Source organism: Eubalaena glacialis, chromosome 1, assembly GCF_028564815.1.
Source record: "Eubalaena glacialis isolate mEubGla1 chromosome 1, mEubGla1.1.hap2.+ XY, whole genome shotgun sequence".
NCBI lineage: Eukaryota > Metazoa > Chordata > Mammalia > Artiodactyla > Balaenidae > Eubalaena > Eubalaena glacialis.
This window is the reverse complement of record NC_083716.1, coordinates 113,386,318-113,408,643: the sequence shown is the minus strand read 5'-3', so window position 1 is coordinate 113,408,643 and position 22,326 is coordinate 113,386,318. Positions and strand designations below refer to the sequence as shown.

The window sequence follows — 22,326 nt, the reverse complement described above, 5'->3', positions numbered from 1 at the left end:
TTAATAAGAGGAAACTTCCCAACTTGATAATGTTCCTTTAAGTCCGAAGTAAACCTCATCAGCAATAAGTGATCTGGCTAGATAAGTGACCAGAAAATAGCTCGCGTCAAATCAGATAAACCTTAAGAGCTGTTAAGGGTTATTAAACACGAAGTAAAAGACGAACAGTAATCTGCATTTCAGATCCACCTTGCTGTCCTCCTGCTTGCTTACCCTGGACGACTCCATTTCCACGTTCCACTTGGGCCTGACAACATAGTCCTTGTTCGAGGGCATGGGGACCCTTGCCCGGGCACAGAATCCAGGATCTCCAGGTCTAAGAGCCCTGAGAGCGGGAAGAAGAGCATGCTGCTTACGTAGTCGACCACACCCGGCTGCATCCCATTCGGCTGCACATCTGTGTCAAACCTCCTCTGCCCTCCCGAAGTCACCCGCTCCAGCATCCTGCTGTCTGTCTTAGATGGCCTCATCATCACTCACACTGCTGTACCAATGGCTCAACTTCCCCCTCAAAGCCAATTTCCTCTGCATTTTCAGGACTCCTTTTCACCTCTCCTCAGCTTCAGATATAATCGCATCTCTCCTTTCTAAGGCTGGTTCCTCCATCAGGACTCTGAATCTCAATTTCTCTGGTCTAATAGAGTCACTCATGTGTTCACTTGTGAGGTGAAAAACCAGGGAGTCAAAATGACCCCCCAGACTGAGTATGCCCATAAAGTAGTTTACATGGTTGTGCATATGCAACTCATACAGTAATTTTTTGGTCTGTTTCTTGTTTTTAAAAAAGTTCGAGATAATTATAGATTCACATGCAGTTGCAAGAATTAATGCAGAGAGATCCAGTGTCTCTCCCAAAGGTAACAACATGCAAAAACTATAGTACAATATTACAACCAGGATATTGATGTTGCTATAATCCATCAACTTTTATTTACATTTCCCCAGTTTTACTTGCACGCATTTATCTGTGTGTGTATTTAGTTCTATGCAATTTTATCATGTGTGTAAGTTCGTGTATCCACCACAGGATCCCTCCTATCGCCCTTTAGTAAACATGTCCACCTCCCTACCCCATTTGCCCAGTCCCTAGCCCCTGGTGACCATGAATCTATTAATTTCTGTAATGCTGGCATTTGAAGAATGTCATATAAATGGAATAATACACCATGTAACCTTTAGAAACTGGCTTTATCCACTCAACATAATGCCCTTGAGGAGCCAACCAAGTTGTTACGTCTATCAATATTTTGTTCCATTTAACTGCTGAGCAGTACTCTATGGTATGAATATACTATAGTCTGTTGAACCATTCACTTGCTGAAGGACATCTGGGTTGTTTCCAGTTGTGGACTATTACGAATAAAGCTGTACTAATAGACAGGTTTTTGCACAAACATAAGTTTTCATTTCTCTGGATAAATGCCTGAGAATCTTGTGCAAGTGCTGGGTTGTATGGTGGTTGCATGTCCAACCTTACAAGAAACTGCCAAACTATTTTCCAGGGCAGCTGTACCATTTCACCCGCAGCAATGGATGAGTGATCTAGTTTCTCTGCATCCTTGCCAGCACTGGATGGCGCCACATACAGTAACTTTTATGTACAAATTGGAGAACTACCACGCTAGACTAACGTAAGACTACCATCCTTCAAAAGTGAAGCCTATTTGATGTCTGGGAATTCGAATCATTCCACCTTTAGGTAACTATCCACCCCAGTGGTAAACGGAGGGTGGGTATTTGCGGGGGTGGGGGAAGAAGAGGAAGCGAAGGCTAAAAAATTCTGAAATTGTTTCTATTCCCTTGTACGGTTTACTCCATTCTTAGTATCAAGCTTCTGTAACTTTCATATACATGAACTGAAACTTCTGTAACTTTCATATACATTAACTGACTAGAAAACCTCCCACAACTCTCATTTTTCCCCTGAAGCCCCTGTCAGCAGACCTATCCACGAGTGAACGACACGTGCTCCCTCTAGCTCATTTCTCGTTCTCCTTTTGCGATCTGGGTGCTGCCTGACTGCCAGCCCTCACTGCACAAACCCCCGTGAAGCCTACCCTCTGCCACGGCCCCCTCCAGCGTGGCTTCATTCTCCTCTGGGTTCTCCTCCAACGTGCAGGACCACAACTGCTCACTGTCCTTCACTGGCTACACCCCTTTTCAAAGGGTTCAGTTTATTTCTTACTCGGTACTCTCTTAAGTCAACAATCTTTTCTACGGAGGTAACTATCACATCTATGTCTCTAGCCCAAATTGCAGTTCTAAGCCCAGGATAATTATAGGACCATCTCAGTCACCTTACATTTAATATGCTCAAAACAGACATCATCTATGTCTTCACATCTCCTCCTCCTCTCCACTCTAGTGAAGGGTTCCTTAGGTTTAAAGTCCTGGTTGGTATCTTCAGCTCTAGCCCCTTCCGCCCGCCACGCCAGACTCCCGGCAGCTGTACACCTGCGAGGGCGCCTCAGCCTTCTGCTTCTCCGTTCCAGTCTCAGTTTAGCTGTATCACTGCCTTCAGTTCTTCTGCCCTGCAACCCATCCTACATCGTGCCACCAGCAGAAGCATTCCAAATCAATCTGACGACTTCACGTCCATGCTCAAAAACTTTCTAGGAAACCACAAAGAGAAGTGGGAATTCCTCATCTTGACTTAAAGCACTTCAGAATTTGGTCAACATCTGCATTTCCAACCTTATCTTCCACCACCTCAGGCACCATACTACTGCCCGACTACTTGCCATCCCTAAAACAGGCCTTGCGTGCTTACCCCACATCTTTGCTTAAGCTCTCCCCTTTGCCTACAATCCCTCTAAAGACTTTCTGAGAGAATGGACTACTTTTAGTTTGATTCTGTATTTTCAGAGTTTACCAGAGAGTCTAGCACATAGCAAACAGCAACAAAATCTTTATTGAATGAACTATTTCTCAATCTTCTTATAACCTCCAGGGCACCCACAGAATGTGAATATTCAATAAATACTACACTAGGAATCATCCCCTGCCAATGTGAACAGAGCATCATTTCATTTGCTATTTTTCTTAAAACAAAGCAGCAAGCAGAACATTCCCAATATAGTCTACATTGAAAATCAATACAAAAATCTTACTTTTCCTCTCCTGTCAGCACCTTTTCCAAATCTCTTCGGGGTGTCTGACCACCAGTGCTGGGAAAAAAAAGTAATTGATGAGATATTAGGAAATGTCAGGACCTTATAACTAAGGAAAAAAGAGCAAAATGAAATATCAAACTTAGACCACCGTTAGGTCCTTTACACTGGATCAGGGAAAATAATTCCTAATATTGTATTATAAAAGTACTACTTATTTTAATGATCATTTGCACACCAGGTTTCACTCACCTGTAATGAGCCTGCCATCTTGGATGCAACTACATCCAGTTTATTGATATAAATCGAACATTTTTTTTTTCTCTTAAGGATCTGGAAATGGGACTGAGAAAGTTTTTTCTGCAAGAGGCTGAAACAACCTAAGCAACCTCCAGAACGGTGGCAGAGGCCAGATCCAACCAGAAAAGCCTGCGAGGGGAGGGGGTGTGGAGCTTCACTGTACACTACCACATGTAAACTAAAAAGGTATCATGAACTGCAAGACATATCAAGCAGAGGAAAGACAAAATCCTACCATCTTGTAGGTTTCTTAATGATCTTAATTACCAACCCCCCCCCCCGAGTTATCGCAACAACAGCGTTTACTCCACTTACTCCTACCTGTTCATTCGTCGCCGTTGAGGCATCTGCTCTAGGTCTCTCTGCTCCCTTTCTTCTCTTGTCATTCCTTTGTAGTTTGAGGTAAGACCAAATATAGGCCGGGACCATTCATCTACAACGGAGAAAAATTAAATATTTAGCCCATGAAGTAGCATTTCTACTACCATTCTTCGAAATAATCATACCCTAGTGTAATGTCATATTCTAGGCATTAAGAACATTCTTTCCTTAAAGATAACATTATTTCAGGACCATTTGTAGAATAGGCACAGCATGATACCAGCATCACAACTAGCTCCAGCTGATTCAGAAAATTCAATATAAAAAGTTCACTTAAAAAAAAAAAAAAAAAATCACTTAAACCTGTAATCACCACAGAGGCTTAAAGAAAGTAACATCTATCTCACTTTGATAGTCATCAACTAGCTGTGTTATTTCATAAAGACAGTTTAATTTCTAAATTTAGTCTCTTGAAAACAGAAAATCTTTTTTTTTTTTTTAATTGAAGTATAGTTGATTTACAATATTTAGTTTCAGGTGTAGAGCATAGTAATTCTTTTTTTGGCAGATGCTTTTTCCATTATAGGTTATTATCCCCTGTGCTATACAGTGTATCTTTATTGCTTATCTATTTCACGTATAATATATTGTACCTGTTAATCCCATACTCCTAATTTGTTCCTCCCCGCTTCTCTCTCCCCTTTGATAACCGTAAGTTTGTTTTCTATGTCTGTATGTCTGTTTCTGTTTTGTATACAGATTCATTTGTATTATTTTCTAGATTCCACATATAAGTGATAACATATAGTACTTGTCTTTGTCTGACAAGTACTATATGATATCACTTATATGTGGAATATGTATTTCACTAAGCACAATATTCTCTAGGTCCATCCATGTTGCTGCAAATGGCAATATTTCATTCTTTTTTATGGCTCAGTAGTATTCCATTGTATATATGTACCACATCTTATTAAGCCAATTGTCTGCTGATGGGCATTTGGGTTGCTTCCATGTCTTGGCTATCATAAATAATGCTGCTATGAACATTGGGATACATGTACCTTTTTGAATTAGAGTTTTCATTTTTTTTCTGGATATATATCCAGGAGTGGAATTGCTGGACTGTATGAAAGTTCTACTTTTAGTTTTTTAAGGAACTTCCATACTGTTTTCCATAGTGGCTGCACCAATTTACATTCCCACCAATAGTGTAGGAGGGTTCCCTTTTCTCCACACTGTCTCCAGCATTTATTAGTTGCAGAGTTATTGATGATGGCCATTCTGACTGGTGTGAGGTGATACCTCACTGTGGTTTTGATTTTCATTTCTCTAATAATTAGCAATGTTGAGCGTCTTTTCATGTGCCTGTTGGCTATCTGAATGTCTTCTTTGGAGAAATGTCTATTTAGGTCTTCTGCCCATTTTTTTAATGGGCTTTTTTTTTTTTGATATTGAATTGCATGAGCTGTTTGTATATTCTGGATATTAACCCCTTGTCGGTCACATCATTTGCAAATATTGAAAACAGAAAATCTTGAAATTCCTCTACTTTCTTACTCCAACCAAAAACAAGCTCCCTTATTACTTGTCAAAATGGTCTAAATCTTTAAAAATTACATTTTGATAGTGCAGGTGTAGGGTCTGTACTTCATTGAGTCTAAGAAAGCTGCTAAGGTGATCACACAAAAAAGTACTACATGCGCACTGTTTAGCCAGTAAAAGTCCAGAGGTGCCAGCTGATGTCTTTGCTCTTATCGCTGCATTGTATCAAAACAAGAAAAGACCTTTACAGACAGAACACAGGTGTTGTCAAACTAAGAAGGAAGCAAGGAGTCTCAGGGGAGTCTATATCTCTTTAAAAACTGACCCGCTGTCCCCAACCCTGGATTCAGAATCACCTGTAGTACATCACACGTACCAGGGGGAACAGTCTGCTTCTCTCTTGCCTAGGGCAAAAAGAACGTCGAGACCCACTGCATCAAAGCATCAAAAGCTTATTGTTTAATAGGCAATAAACTACAGATTATTAATAAGATCGAAGATATAATACTCCTCTAGTTTATAAAAAAAATTAAATTTCTCTAAAGGCTTTTGATAGTCTTAAACATTCAACAGAAAAATAACTACTGTATTCAGATACAAAAGTAGTTACTATTTCAAATTAGACTTGAAGTTTAAAAATTTCTTTCCAACACAAAGCACAGGAAGAGTTAAGGAGGAGTATGAAGACGCATGCGGTGTTCATGAACAATATGGCAACTGAGTAAATGAATCTCAGTTAGATTCCTCTGGATTTCTCTGTCATCATTAAGTAATAACACACAAAGGCTTTGGAGACCATTATAAAAATAACAACAATAGCAGCAGTGGCTAACATTTCTTGAAGACTTACTATATTCTAGGCACCATGCTTTACATACACCTTCTCACTTATTCTTTAAGACAACCCAAACTAAACACATAATTCTCTGTTTCACAGAGGAGGAAACCAAGGCTTAGAGCTTAAATCACTAGCCCAAGGATATGCAGTAAGGTAGGTGGTGAATCTAGGATTTGAACCCAGGTATGACCGACTCTAGGGCCAACATTCTAATCCCTCTCTCTCTACATGGTCTTGATCCATGATTAGAAAATGTATCATTCTACTTGTTATATACTGGATAGCATACTTAAATATACTGAGAAGCATTTTAAGTCTAAGGGAAAAAAGCTTAGTACCTATAAGAAGGTATCAAAAAATTTTCCTACTCCATTTCATTGACTCATTTTAAATGAAAATTGGTAAAAATATAGTTAGCTTTTATATATACACGTCTCTCTATATACATAAACACACCAAACAAAAAGTAAAATGTACATACTGATTAATTTCCCTGCCATGTCCTTGTTGGACCTTGATTCCTTGGGGTGTTTATAGAGATACATCACTGCTCGTCCAATCCCACTATGCTTCAGGGTCTCCTGGCTCACACTAGGTAGCTGGGGAACATAAACACAGACATACATATTAATCATTCTGAAGCTGGGAGTCCTGCCAATCTACTCTAGAGGGCCGGCAAGACCTGGTTCATTCACAATAGAATAACAAAAATGTTCTATTTTCAGGATCTACGGACACTGAACACAAAGATACTTTGTGTTCACATCAGTAGTTGAGAGTTCAGTACTACCACTGAGTTGAAGTAAAACTTAACAGTATGAGAAAGTGTGAACTAAGCATCCTCAGAGGTTAGCAGCTTAATAAATCAAGGGTCCTCTCAGGCCTCTGAACCAAACAGACCTAAGTCTGAACCCAACCACAGCCATCTGCTAGCTATGTGACCTTGGACAAGTCATTTAACTTCTCTGAGTCTTAATTTCCTCATCTGTAAAATGGAGATAATACACCTACCTTGCAGGTTTGTTGTGAGGAATAAGTGAACCTATATATTTAAAAAACACCTGGCACATAGCAGGTTCCTCGGGAATTCCTTCAGAAGTTAAGTAGCTTGCCCAAGGTGTCTCAGCCACATAAAGGTGGCCCAGATCAAGATTCAAATGCATGCTTATCTGATACTGAAGCTGGTGCTCTTTCTACTTCAAGTGCCTCCCTACAACATGTCCACTACTATACTACTCTTCTCAGATAAACCAGAGCTACTCCAAGATCTTTTTTCCTTCAATACCACAGTCACACGAAGTTTTAAAAGGCTTTCCTTTTATGCTCATTTTATTCGGTATGTTCCTAATAAACACACCTAATAAAACTCCTCTTCTGATAGGCTGTGGCAGCCAGGATATATAAATATATGGCAAAATACAGAGGTTATGATAATACAAACCACAGTAGATAATGAATGAAGAGCAAACAAGTCAGATTATCTGCCTCTGACCTCTTGGAGAATCTTCAGCAGCTCTTCTCGAATCTTTAGTGCCGGCAAACTCCTATCTGGTAGAGGGGAGAGCCATTCTTTGATGGCAGACATCACACCACTGTCAATAAATGTTTCTTTAAGGTCCTGCCTGCAACAAGAAGAATTAAAAAAAAAAAAAAAAGTCAAGTCTATGAATGTTGATTCTATTGTAGCTTCCTTTGGATTTTCTTAGATTTAGTGATGTTTCCAAAAACTGCTTTTAAAAACTGACTCATATACATTATTTACTGAGCACCTATTCATAGACTTCAACAGCAATATGAAATTTAGCTCCTATTTTCAAGAAACAAACAGACTTGATAGGTAAAGATGATGTGTTAAAGGAAAAAAAAACACAAAAAACACACCAAATTACACAAGGTAATGCTGATATGAATGGTACAGACTGTAAGAATAATGAGCTTTAATTATTACAGCTAAGAAAAAAAAAATGTTTCAAGTAAGACAGAACCCAGAATTGTGCTATTCTTTGCAGGACACCAGGGAGAATACCATTCTCCTAGCAGAAAAAAATCCCAATGAAATACTGATGCTATTCAAATTCCATTTTATGTACTAGAATCAATTATGGTAACAGGGAACATGACATTATATATATGAAATCTGGCACAGATAATTTTTTCTGTTGGGATAGAGGTAGCAATTTTCTAGTAGAAAGTCCTAGACCATATGGCTGGCTCATCGGTGTACTAATGCATTTCTTTAGCCATCAAAAGAAGGCTACTGCTGAGTTCAAGGAGAAATCAAAGTTGCTCAGGAATGTGAGCAAACCAATGAAAAGAACCTGCAGAAGGACCACTGACATAATTCATGATATAACAGGACACATGAGTCTTATTCAATATGTGCTTCAAGTAGTCTCCCAGGATTTGCTCTGTTCTCAATCACATTGGGAAAAAAGATGCAATTTTACCAGACACTAAACAGTTTATAAAGAACAAAATAAGTGGTTTCCAAGTGTTTCTTTCATTAATATTAGTTTGCTATTTGTTCTGTTTGCATCAGGCATCAAAGTTTAAGAAAAATTTGTGATGAACTAAGAATCTAGGAAATTCTATTCATTATTATTTTTCTGTAAATTGACAGAAGGCGATCATTCTTTAATATCTCTAGAATACTAGTACATAGCTTGAATATCATTCCATTAAAAGGGAACACTTTTTCGGACTTCCATGGTGGCGCAGTGGTTAAGAATCCACCTGCCAATGCAGGGGACACGGGTTTGATCCCTGGTCCAGGAAGATCCTAACTGCCGCGGAGCAACTAAGCCCATGCGCCACAACTACTGAGCCCGTGCTCTACAGCCCGTGCTCTGGAGCCCGTGAGACACAACTACTAAAGCCCTCGCGCCTAGAGCCCACTCCGCAACAAGAGAAGTCACCGCAATGAGAAGCACGTGCACCGCAATGAAGAGTAGCCCCCACTCGCTGCAACTAGAGAAAGCCCGCGTGCAGCAACAAAGACCCAATGTAGTCATAAATAAATAAATAAATAAATAAATAAACACTTTTTCAAGAAAACAGAATACTTACTTCTTAAGGTGCATGACCACAGTAGGTAATAATGTTAATTTTTTCAGTGCTGGCTTTTTTTGATTATTCAACTGTCTGTCTTCCTATCCAGGAAGAAAAAGATTGAAAAAAAAAAAATGGAAAAAAGAGCAATTGTTAATAGTGAATTATAACCACTACAATTCTAAACTTTAAATATAATAAAGCAGCAATTTCTCCAAGACACTACAGTTTTTCCTAAAAGAAAGAATAATTACATAAAGAATAGACTTTCTGCAGAGCCAAAACCCACAAAACTATTACAATAATTAGTTTTAACAACTACAAATCGAGAGGAACAAATTTAATTTAAAATATTGGCATAACTATCAAGTTTTCAGAGTTCATTCAAGGTACAAATTATACATGGAAAAATTTGGTTTATCATCAAGAATAATTTTGCAGCTATATGAGGCTTGTAAGAAAGATAAAAGAATATGCTATTAAAGAAGAGTTTTAGTATTTGCTTGGGTATGTTTTTCCTACTTTTCTTTTTTTTGCCAGGCCACACAGCTTATGGGATCTTAGTTCCCCAACCAGGGATCGAACCCGGGCCCTCAGCAATGAAAGCGCAGAGTCCTAACCACTGGGCAACCAGGGAATTCCCCCTACTTTTTTATTTATAGAAAATTTTAAATTCTACAGACATACAAAACAAAATAATACACTCCTGTCATGCACATTTCAACAATTAAACACACATGGCCAGTCTTATTTAGCTATCTCTCTAGCTACTTTTCCCTTCACCCTTGAATAATTTTGCAACAAATCCTAGACACATGTCATTGGATTCACAAATACTTCAGCAAGTGTCTCTAAAAGAGCAGGACTTGTTTTTAAACATAATACTTGGGCAATTTTTACAATTTGAGCAGAATTTTTAAATGCAGTGAGTTAAATGCAATCATTTGATCAGAGACAAAAGAATGACACACAGGTTTATAACATAATAAATATGAGTTTATAATTTTTTGTATGTGAAGAAACATCACTTTGTGGTAGCAGAACCTGAGAACAAAATCATTCCCCCATAAAACCAGCAAACCAATTCAGCTAAAAAGGCCCATTTTACTTAATACTTAGTCTTTTCACTTTTTTCCTAAAACACACTACTTAAAAATTAAAATTATTTCCATGCTTAAAATTTAGAACAGTAAATGCTTATTATATAAAAAAACAAAAACAAAGTATTCTTAATGTAGTTTAAGCAAGGATTAAGTGTAAAAAAAAAAAAAAAAAAAAAAAGGCTGGAATTTCCTGGTGGTCCAATAGTTAAGATTCTGCACATTCACTGCCTGAGGGTCCGGGTTCAATCGCTGGTAGGGGAACCAAGATCTCATAAGCTGCACGGAGAAAAAAACAAAACAAAACAGGGACTTCCCTGGTGGTCGAGCAGTTAAGACTCCATGCTTCCAATGCAGGGGACGCAGGTTCGATCCCTGGTCTGGGAACTAAGATCCCACATGCCTCGCAAACAAACAAAACAAAAAAAGCCACATAACCAATTATGTGGGAGAAAGAAAGATGAAGCTAGAAGTGACCTATCTCACCTCAGCAGCTTCATTCATCTTGACAATCATGGCGCTCACAACGTCGTCAGCATCACTAATAAAAGTACCACCATCACGGTTACGCCTGCGCTTGCCACTCAGGCTCTTTTTCCGCTGCAACATCATCTCAAAGTCCGACAGAAAGTCCATGCTAAGCAGTAACCCAAAATTAAGTGAAATATAAATTCCCTTTTAAATACCCGTTTTCTTTTATGACAGTTAAGAACCACCAACTTTCTTAATTCTAACTCAGTGAAGTGCTACTTTCTTTTAAAGTGCAAGTACTTTTAAAATTGCTTTTAAAAGTACAAGTGATCATACATTTTATGCTCAACTTCCCAACAGTTACACATTAAATACTAATAGCCCTACACCTTCATACACTATGTTCATGCTTACATGTGTTAGCCTGAAAAAGAACATTTCAAATTTCAAGTTTTGCCTGCCACTCCATGGTTCAGTTTTAGTTGTATTGCCTTTTTGGGGGGGAAAAGAGTGGTTTTCAATTATCTGAATTTTTCTGTCTTATACAGAATAAGTAGGGGAAAAAAAACTGCTGTTTTTTAGTGATAAGAAGTATAACTCTCAAAACATAATGTGACTGAGATAAAGATGGAGATCTACAAATCTGCTAAGAGCCTCAAAAAGACTTTGTAGCTTTCACCTGAATCTTTACACTTAATGAGGAGCTAATATGCTCTCTGCCTCTATCATATAAATAAGATGATACGGTTTATAATTTAATTTCCAAAGGTACTGCCAAACTCATTCAGCTTAATTCTTGCATGTCACTAGGAATTAAAGCATCATCTTTATAAACAGTAACTAACAAATCATTCTATGTTTGTCACCTCTCATGACACTAGATTCTTCTAAACATAGATTCCAACCATCTCAACAAAACTATGTGAAATACAATCAAGGAATATTTTGTATCTAAAACTTCCCCCCTGGGACCCCCAAACCAGCTTTCTCTCTCTCTGTCAAAAAAGAAAGTTTTTATTAGGTTATTTTTCAGAAGAACTTACTTGGTGAGATATAAATTAAAAGCCTGGTAACCATACAGCCCCACAAATTAAGACAGCTGAGCACAGGGCAAATGAAAGAAAAATACCAACAGCAAATAACTTTTGGACAGCACTGTATATAGAGAAGTAGATGGGAGAACAAAAATGGAAGATTCTTTCCTACACTTAATCAGGAACCAAAACAAGAAAAACAAAGTTTGGTAGTCTCTACCTTCATTTTTAAAGTTCTCTTTAACAAAGTCCTTTTTAAAAAAATAAAACAAACTTACTGTTTTCCTCTCTTTATGTTATCATCAGAATCTGAATCTTCTGCTTCTTTTACCTGTGTTTCACTTTTTTCTTCTTCCAAATCTTCTTGGTTAAAACCCTAAAGGCAGGGTAAGTTAGCCGGAGTTATCGCAACCTCATTACAGACTCTCTTCTATGTAACTGCTCTTAATTTTTTGCATTTTTAAAGTAATACATTCATAAAGAATAAAAATTAAGTAGATATCAAAATACATATAGCAAAAAAGCTCCCTCCCACCCTAGCCCTTAGTGTTATTAGTTTTCTTGTCTCCTTCTTCATTTTTAAGGCTTTAGATGATTTCACCAAATGACTGCAACCATAATTTAAACATTTCCCTAATGACATTTAGGTATGTGTATTTGAAATTTTGAGAAACATCTGCATGCAAACTGTCTTCTACAGAGGTTATACCAAATTAACTCTTCTTCCAGGAAAGCACAAATGCACCTGTTTCCTCACCTTCCCACTACTACAGCAGGTTATCAAGCATTGATATTTGCAATCTCTGGACTGAAGAAAACAAAAGGCATCTCTGTAGCTCTCTCTGCATCCTCTTATTATGAGTAAAGCTGGGCATTTCTCATGTTTCAAAGCCATCTGTTGCTATTTCTCTGTGAACTCTCAATATCCTACGGCCAGTTTTCCGTTGGATCTTTGTCTTATTGTTATGGAAAATCTCTTTAAAAATTAGGGAAATTAGCCCTTGCTACATGATGGGAACTGCACAATCCTGACATCTGTACAGTTTGATTTTGTTTATGGTAATGTTTTCTGGGTATAATTTTAAATTTTTTATGTAATTTAAATGGTCAGTCTTTTCTTTATAGCTTCCAACTTTCATGTTATACTTAGAAAGGCCTCCCCAATGGTTCCCCTAGTATGCTGTTTTCTACACTGAACTGAACCCATAATCAAGTTGATGTCCACTCTCCACACTAGAAAAACATATCTTATGCTTGTAAAATGTTGCTTAACTGAGTGTAAGCCCCATGAGGGCAACGTCCAAACAATCTCTGGTATACAGGCTCTCAAATATTTGTTGAATGAATTCTTTTCTATTTTCTTTAGGTTTATTTACTATTTTTCTACCATCTTGAATTAGACTGTAAATTCATCTACTTTCATCCTCTCTTGCTTTAGTAATGAAAGTACTGACTTCTTTTTTAACACAAGAACTGTTTAACAACTAAGTTTTAAATTTGGGGGTGGCAAGGGTGCTTTTATGTGCTAATTTTGTTACTAATTTTTAATTTCATTGCATTCAGAAAATGTTGTCTATAGTTTGTACGTTCTGCAAAAGCTTGATTTAAATTTTATATGGAAATGCAAAGAACCAAGAAAAGCCAAGACAATCTTAGAGAATAACAACCTTAAAGGACATAAATAACCAAATATCGAGGGTTATGCATTAATGGTGCAAGGATAGACCAATGGAACAGAAAAGATACTTCAGAAACAGATTAGAAAATATATACATACTCGATTTATGACAAAGATGGCAGAATAGTGGAAAAGGATAGTCTGGTTCAACTAGATACTACAAATGGGGGGCGTAAGTCTTGACTATCTCATATATACTGCACACAAAAACCCATTCCAGGTGGACAATATAACTAAATGAAAAAGATAAAATAATCAAGCTTCGAAAGAATAACTCAGGAGAATATTTTTATAACCTTGGGGATAGGCAAAAATTTCTTACAATTCAAAAAACTTTCAACATAAACAAAAAGACTGGTAAAGTTGATTTACACTAAAATTAAGAACTTTTGCTCATCAAAGACTCCATTTAAAAAGTGAAAAGGCAAGCCACTGAACAGAAGGTATTTTTATCTTTTATAATCTCCAAAGGGCTTATATCTGGTTTATATAAAAAGAGACACTTCTCTTTTCTATCTTTCCTGGTTTTTTGGTCTTGATTATTCCATTGTTTACATTCCACTTAGATTACAGATCTGTTCATTCTCTTCGCCATTCTGTCAATTTTTGTTTTGCTTATACATATTTAAAGCCATATTACTAGGTACATGGCTAGGTACAATTTTAAACCCTTTTTTCAATATAAAGAGACCCTCTTTATCTCGAACAATGGTTTTTGCTTTAAAGTCTACCTCGTTGATATTCATATAGCTACACCAGTTTTCTTTTGGTTAGTGTTCGGAGAGAGTACCTTTTTCCATCCTTTTATTTTCAACTCTATCTTCTGTTTCAGATGAATTTCTAAATTAATATATAGCTGGTTTTTAAAATCCAGTCTTTAATTTGTCCTTTAATTGGAGCACTTAATATATTTCAGTGTGATTTCTGATATTATCAAAGTTTATATCTGCTATCTTACTATGTACAACTTTCTAACTGTCCCCCTGTTCTATATTTCTTTTTCTCTTTTCTTGCTTTCTTTTGGATTGACTAGCTTCTATTACTTCATTTTTCCCTCTCTATTAGGTTGGAAGTTACACATTCCATTAGTCTTTTTAGAGATTACCATGCACATCCTAACTTACCAAAGACTACTAATGTACTTTTACATACATTTGCAAAGACCTGTGAACATTTCAATTCCATGGAAATACCCAATTTGTCACTGCCGTCATATGTTTTAATTTTATATGCACACCAGACGTGACTTTGTTTCGGATGGTCATTACACATTTAGACCTAGCCACATGCTTTTGTTGCTCTTTTTCCCTTCCTGCATCCTTGACCTTCCACCTGAGATTTTCTTTCTGCCTTTAGTATTTCCTTCAGTTGGCATTTTGGTAAGATGAAATAGCAGGGAATCTTCATTCCTGAAAAGAATTTTTACTGAATATAAAAGAACTTTAAGTTTGCAGTTATTGGATTCTATTACTTCTGTTGAGAAGTTAGCTGTTAAAATAACAGTTGCCTCTCTGAATGTAATATCTTTTCCCCATTGGCTGCTTTTAAGACTTTCCTGTTTTCCTTGGTTTCTTGCAATTTTCTTGCGGTGTATTGGGTTGGCCAAAAAGTTCATTCAGGTTTTTCCGTAAGATGTTACAGAAAGGGACTTCCCTGGTGGTCCAGTGGTTAAGACTCCGTGCTCCCAATGCAGGGGGCCCAGGTTTGATCCCTGGTCAGGCAACTAGATCCCACATGCATGCCGCAACTGAGAGTCCGCATGCCCCAACTAAATATCCTGCATGCCACAACTAAAGATCCCGCGTGCCGCCACTAAGACCCGGCACAGCCAAATAAATTAATTAATTAAAAAAAAAAGTTACGGGCTTCCGTGGTGGCGCAGTGGTTGGCAGCCCGCCTGCCGGTGCGGGGGACACGGGTATGGGCCCTGGTCCAGGAAGATCCCATGTGCCGCGGGGCATCTGGGCCTGGGCGCCACAGCTATTGAGCCTGCGCTCTGGAGCCCACGGGCCACAATTGCTGGGCCTGTGTGCCGCAGCTGCTGGGGCCTGCGCGCCTGGAGCCCGTGCTCCGTGGCGGGAGAGGCCACCGCAGTGAGAGGCCCCATGCCTCAGCGAAGAGTGGTCCCCGCTCGCTGCAACGGGAGAGTGCCCGTGCGTGGCAGCGGGGACCCGGTGCAACCAGAAGTAAATAATGGATTAATTTAAAAAAAAAAAAAAAAAAAAAAGGTTACAGAAAAACTCGAACGAACTTTTTGGCCAGCCTGATATTTACGTGTCGATTGCTTTGTTTTTATCCTGCTTGTAATTTGTAGAACTTCTAGACTCTATGGCTTTATGAATCATTTCTTTAAATATTGTTTCTGATATATATACATATACATTTTCCCCCCTCTCCTTCTGGGATTCCAAGTCACTCTGTTAAACCTTCTCATGCATAATTTATGTTTTATTTTTTACATTTTCCACACTAATATCAATGCTTCATTCTACATAGTTCCTTCTATTTATTTATTAAGTTAGTTAGTTGTGGCAGGTCTTAGTTGCGGCAGGCGGGCTCCTTCGTTCCTTCTATTTATTTATTTATTTAGTTGCGGCAGGCGGGCTCCTTAGTTGTGGCATGCACGTGGGATCTAGTTCCCTGACCAGGGATTGAAACTGGGCCCCCTGCATTGGGAGCACGGAGTCTTAACCACGGTGCCACCAGGGAAGTCCCTCTACATAGTTCCTTCTAACTTACCTTCCAGTTCACTCATTTTCTTTTCAAATACATCTAATCTGTTGTTAAACTCATCCACCAAGTTTTTAATTTCAGTTACTGTATTTTCACAGTTCCAGAATTTCTACTTGGTTCTTTTTCAGGTATTTTAAAAAAACTGTTTGCTCTAAGAAACTTTTCGATCCTTTACCTTGCTAAACATATATACTTTTTAAGGCAATATCTAAAATTCCTGTATCTAGAGCCCCTAGGTCTATTTCTGCTATCTGCTGTTACTATTGTTTCTTTTTAAATGTTACAGATAAGTGTGTACTGTGTATTTGAAAAACTACAGAAATAATTTGAGGTCTGTGATGATGTTACTTTTGTCCTGAAAGGATTTCTGTTTGCATATGTCAGGTGCCTGAGAGCCAGACAATGGTTTAAGAATCACTGCAATCAAACTTCTGAGACTGAGGTTCTCTATGTTGCTAGATGACTCAAAGGTGGCCTAAAATCTGAGCAAAGGCTATTTTAACTTCCAGTTCACCCTTAATCCTAGCAGTCTCAATCCAGAGCATGGGGTTTTCAGGGTCCCCTAACCTCAGCAGGCCCCAACCTCCCAGTTTTATCTCTTAAGCCTTGAGGCAATCAAAAATAAATTTAGCCTCTCAGCTTGAGTAGATGAACATCCCAGAAAAAGCAGTTCTAAATGCTGAGCTTACCTCTTTAGGTTTCTATCTTTTGCTGGGTTTTGGCTTAGTAATTCTTTGTTATCTAGTTCTTATGATGATGATCAGATTTTTTAAACATTTTGTCTAGCTTTTGTAGTTGTCCTTAGCGGAAGGGCTGGTCCAAATTATCTCATGTGCCATTGCTATAATCAGAAGTTCCGTAACTACTGTGAATCTTTCTCTTTAGCATTATAAAGCGCGTTTCATTGTCTCTTAATGTGTTCCTTCCTCCCCTTAATTCAATTTTGCCTGTTATTTTCCTTTTATGTCTTTGTAGACCCTTTTATTTCACTTTCTGAATACCTTTGTTCTAGATTTTTCTACTGGATACATCATAGCTATTTATTTCTACTTATTGGAATCTCCTACTAGACAACCACTGCCATAAAAACAAAAAAAGCATAATCAAAGAGGAAATCTTTCCATCTTATACTTACTGTAAATTCTTCCTCCTCCTCATCACCAGATTCTCCAAATATGTCTGCAATAAGATTTCTAGAAAAGAAATATAAAAAACTTTCATTTGCTTTCTTCTCATTTGCATAGGAATCATAAAATATTTTTCTAATAGGGTATAATTTAATAACAGTAAAACATGCAGATCTCAAATGTCCATTTCAATGGGTTTTGACAAAAGCACACATTCATGTAACCATTATCCTAACAGAACAATTCCATCTCCCCAGAAAGTTCCCTTGTGGCCCTTTCTAGTCAGTGCCCCCTATCAACATCCCAGAGGCAACCACCACTCTGATTTCCACCACCACAGATTAGTTTTGCCTGTTCTTGAACCTCACAAAAGTGGAATCAGATAACATGTCCTCTTTACTTCTTTCACTTAAGATAATATTTTTGAGGTTCAACCATGTTGTAGCATGCAGTAATAGTTCAGGACCTAAAATCCTGAATCCCCCAAGGTCATGAAATTAGGCAGGGTATATTGTATTACACCTCAACACGGAATTTTAATACGAATTTAAAAACCCTGAAAGACAAACCCCTCTCTCTACCACCTTGTATGAACCCTGGGAAGTTCAGGTTACACTGTCACTTACTCTTCTTCATTCCCTGACTCACTATCACTCCCAAACAGGTCCTTCTCTTCATTTTTCTTATCAGACAATTCTTTCCCTGCTTCTTCTTCACTGTCAGATGCTATCGTCTTCTCTCTTTTGCCTGATTTGTCTGATATAACATCACTGTCAGAGTCATCTGCATCAGAGACAACACGACTCTTCTTTGCTGCTGTTGAAAAAAAAAAATCATCATTAATCTTACTCCATCACAGTCACTGTATTACTAAGTACAACAGGTGCTCTACAATGTCAGTACGTGGCAAAACCCAAAGGCCTCATGATACACAGTTTAGAATAAAAAATAAATAAATAGCTAAAAGATTCAGAGTCATCTTACAATTATCTGCTATATAGAAAAAAGTGGCCAAAAGATGAAGATTTTCATCAACATAAAAGTGGGCATCAATAGCTACCTTTCTTTTTGGGGAACAGAGAAAATAAGAGTAGAATCCCTTCTATGCTGCCTAATATTAGCAGAACTCTAAAGGCTTGGACATTCTTTTGTGGAATCCCCATGTTCCTCAGTCATCCATCACTGCTCAATCTGGAATTTCTCATCTACCTTAGGAAACTGCACATGTGGTGCTCTTTTCCCTTCTCCTTTAACAACTGTCGGGTTATAAAGAAATGCCTTTTCCCAAAAAGATGTTTCATAAAAAAGTAATCAAGTAGTAAAGATTGGAATACTTTGTGGAGACATGGAGTCTCTAAATAGAGTCCCTCACAAACTTCCTTGAATTTGGCATTCAACAATGTTTAACAAATGAAGACAGGTACCCATGGGAGCTCAGTCACTGTCTAGATGGGATGTAGTGCATTAGCTGTCAAAGAGACCACAGTTAACTGTGGATAAGGTTGGGTTTTCATGTAAAAGTATTCTTTTGAAACATTACCCTTTCCAGTAAAAAAAAAAAAAAAAAAAAAAAAAAAAAAAAAAAGGACTTCCCTGGTAGTCCAGTGGTAAAGAATCCGCCTTACAATGCAGGGGAAGTGGGTTTGATCCCTAGTCAGGAAACTAAGATCCCACATGCTGTGGGGCGACTAAGCCCTCATGCCACAACTACTGAGCTCGCGAGCCTCAACTAGAGCCCGCATGCTGCAAACTACAGAGCCCATGCACTCTGGAGCCCGCATGCACAACTACAGAGCCCATACGCCCTGGAGCCTGTGCGTCACAACTAGAGAGAGAAAATCTGCAAGCCACAACTAGAGAGAAGCCCGCGGACAACGAAGAGCCTGCGAGCTGCAACGAAAGATCCCACATGCCGCAACTAAGACCTGACGCAGCCAAAAATAAAATAAATAAAAAATCTTTTTAAAAATTCTCATTTTCATATAAATCTTTCATATTGCCATTACAATGCAGTCTAGTTTATCATTTTGAGGCAGTCAGAACTTAACAAATGCTGCTAGAACAACTCAAAGGAAATTTTAATATTAAGACTTGCCAATGAGGGAAATCCCTGGCGGTCCAGTGGTTAGGACTCTGGGCTTTCACTGCCAAGCTCATGGGTTCAATCCCTGGTGGGGGAACCAAGATTCCACAAGCCACATGGTGCAGCCAAAAAAACCACAAAAAACAAAACAAAACAAAACAAAAAACCGAAACACTTGCCAATGAAAACCAGTGTCCTGGTGATATTTTAGAACACCAAGTTGAATGAGAGAATACAGACCTAACATTCCAGGAAAAGAAACAATGCTTCATAGTTATAAGCTTAGACAACAAGTAAAGCTATGGAGGGACTTCCCTGGTGGTTCAGTGGTGGAGAATCTGCCTTCCAATGCAGGGGACACAGGGTCGATCCCTGATCAGGGAACTAAGATCCCACATGCCATGGGGAAACTAAGCCCGCGTGCCGCAACTACTGAGCCCGCGTGCTCTGGAGCCCGCGTTCCACAACTAGAGAGCCCGTGTGCCTCAAGTAAGACCCGACGCAGCCAAATGAATAAATAAATAAAAGTAAAGCTAAGGAAAAACAGCCCAAAATAATTCCTTACATGCTTTCTCTTCATCGTCACTATCAGAAAGCACAGCAGCTTTTCGCTTTGCTACTTTCTCCTCCGCCCCCTCTTTTTCTTCATCCTCATCACTGTCAATCTTGGGCCTTTCTGGTTCTCCCTCCTCGCTGTCGGAACTGCTGAACCGCTTCCTGTCTGCATGGGCATCCGAACGAAAGGGGTCGGTCTGCACTTCTGTGTCCTCTCTCTTACTCTCCCCGTCACTGTCCTCATCAGACTCCGGCTTCTGTTTGTGTCTGGAGGCATCCTCAGCTTCTGAATCACTGGCAGGTCCCTTCTGAGGCTCCTCACTCTCAGAGTCACTGACTTGGGGTTTGGGAAGCTCCTCCGTTTCCGAGTCACTGGCTTGGTGCCTTGGGGGATCCTCGCTTTCTGAGTCACTGATACGGGGTTTGGGAAGCTCCTCAGTTTCCGAGTCACTGGCTTGGTGCCTTGGCGGGTCCTCGCTTTCTGAGTCACTGATCCGAGGTTTGGGAAGCTCCTCATTTTCCGAGTCACTGGCCTGAGTCCTCTGAGGCCCCTCGCTTTCTGAGTCACTGATCCGAGGCTTGGGAAGCTCCTCACTTTCCGAGTCACTAATGCGAGGTTTGGGAAGCTCCTCATTTTCAGAGTCACTGGCTTGGTGTCTTGGGGGCTCCTCACTCTCAGAGTCACTGACTTGAGGTTTTAGAGCATCCTCTGCTTCCGAGTAACTGGCAGGACTTTTGGGGAGCTCTTCAACCTCTGAATCACTGGCAGGAGGCTTCCTAACGTCTTCATTTTCTGAGTCACTCGCATGCCCATTAAGCAGTTGCTCATTTTCAGAGTCACTCACAGGTAACTTCCTGGTCCCCTCGTTCTCAGAGTCGCTCCCATGGTGACTGACGCCCTCGTTTTCGGAATCACTCGCAGGAGGCTCCGCATGCTCTTCCGATTCAGAGTCACTGTCTTTTTGCCTTTGAAGCTCCTCACTTTCAGAGTCACTGGCATTAAGATTTGAGGGGTCATCATTCTCAGAGTCTGTCACATGATGTCTTTTGTTGAGGCCATCTTCTCGATCACTAGGTTCATTCTGAAAAATCAAGGGAGAAAAAATTAGAAAAGTGCAAAAAAAGTTTTGGTAGTAAAAATGTTAAAAATTTTCAACTTAAAAAAAAAAAAGGAATACGCATGCTTAAATGTAGAATTCTCATCCTATACGTATATAGAAACATCCCACTTTTAAAAAGGCCATTCATCTGTGAAATGGCTAGCATGGTTTAGATCCCAAAATGAGGAACGATAAACTGCCTTCATGAATCTGTAAAGCATATACCCCCAGATTACTCTACGGTACCTTATACTTTGAAAAGCTAGATTAAACAACAACAAAAAATAAACCTTAACTTTCTCATATAATTCTAGCTCCTAAATATATTCTTTAAGTACATACAAGCAAACGTGTACCCAAGTTCTTTTAAAAAAGGAACATTCTTGGGTTTTATAACGTTAAAGTTATTTTAAGGAAGAGAACTATAAAACTTTACTTTATTTAAAGGGCCAAACTATACTTAGGGCACATTCTCCCAAGTGAATCTGAACGAATAAGGAGAGGAGCAACTAACAGAGCCAAATACCATGTTAGGGTCTCTCCTGCTAGTTTACTCCTCACGAGAGTATTTTTCATGATAAGAAAACTGAGGCTTAGAGCAGTCTTGGACATATATCTAGTAACCCTGGCAAAAAATTTTAAGTTTTAGGGAAAACACTGACTAATCTAGCTATACTAACAAATAATGTTACATGAAGGAATCTGAAAACTCTAGGGTACAAATTTGATCTAAGCATATTATAGCTATGTTTTTAAATGCAGAGAAAAATATATAAAACTAAACATACCAAAATACTAATAACTAGAATGTGGAGAATTTTTTCCCTTCTATAATAGTATCTGAACTTCCAGTAACATGGTAATTAATATTCTGGCTTAAAAAGTAAAGTACTTCTGTGTTTGAGTTTTCCCCCTTAAAAGTTTACTGAGCCAAATATTTTTCTTTAGAATATATGACAGACATTTCCTGAACTTACCACAGATCAATTTTCAAGGAACAAAGAGCCTTTAATAAAGTATATGCCCACCATATCACACAATGAAACAATTAAGCAGTAAGAGAATACAGTGACAAGATAAAAGGCATTAAAATGTTTTCACAAAACCCACACTTTAACTTGCTTCGGGCTCATTTAAAAAAGATTAACTATGCTGTGTCTACAACTTCAGAAAGAGTACAAAAACTTATAAAATAAGCTTATAAAATATGTTTGAGGGTTTTTCCCCTCCATATTTCATTGCCATCTTGATAGCACAGAGTTCCAAAGATACAGTAACTGCTA

At 38.6% G+C, this 22,326-nt stretch overlaps 1 protein-coding gene across 5 annotated transcripts in view; it reads right to left on the bottom strand.

Annotated features, from left to right (window-relative positions):
* Positions 1 to 22,326, bottom strand: part of IWS1 (interacts with SUPT6H, CTD assembly factor 1) — a 47,068-nt gene that overhangs the window by 5,647 nt on the left and 19,095 nt on the right. For 4 of the 5 annotated variants that reach the window (XM_061183021.1, XM_061183022.1, XM_061183024.1 and 1 more), the window contains exons 3-13: positions 19,954 to 21,025; positions 17,932 to 18,121; positions 17,314 to 17,371; positions 12,046 to 12,143; positions 10,749 to 10,899; positions 9,181 to 9,263; positions 7,607 to 7,736; positions 6,596 to 6,713; positions 3,732 to 3,843; positions 3,111 to 3,167; positions 214 to 325 (exon numbers count right to left, since the gene is read on the bottom strand). In XM_061183021.1, the coding sequence (XP_061039004.1) occupies positions 214 to 325; positions 3,111 to 3,167; positions 3,732 to 3,843; positions 6,596 to 6,713; positions 7,607 to 7,736; positions 9,181 to 9,263; positions 10,749 to 10,899; positions 12,046 to 12,143; positions 17,314 to 17,371; positions 17,932 to 18,121; positions 19,954 to 21,025 (2,181 nt within the window). The remainder of the gene's footprint in view (positions 1 to 213; positions 326 to 3,110; positions 3,168 to 3,731; positions 3,844 to 6,595; positions 6,714 to 7,606; positions 7,737 to 9,180; positions 9,264 to 10,748; positions 10,900 to 12,045; positions 12,144 to 17,313; positions 17,372 to 17,931; positions 18,122 to 19,953; positions 21,026 to 22,326) is intronic. The other variant, XM_061183023.1, reaches the window with a different exon arrangement.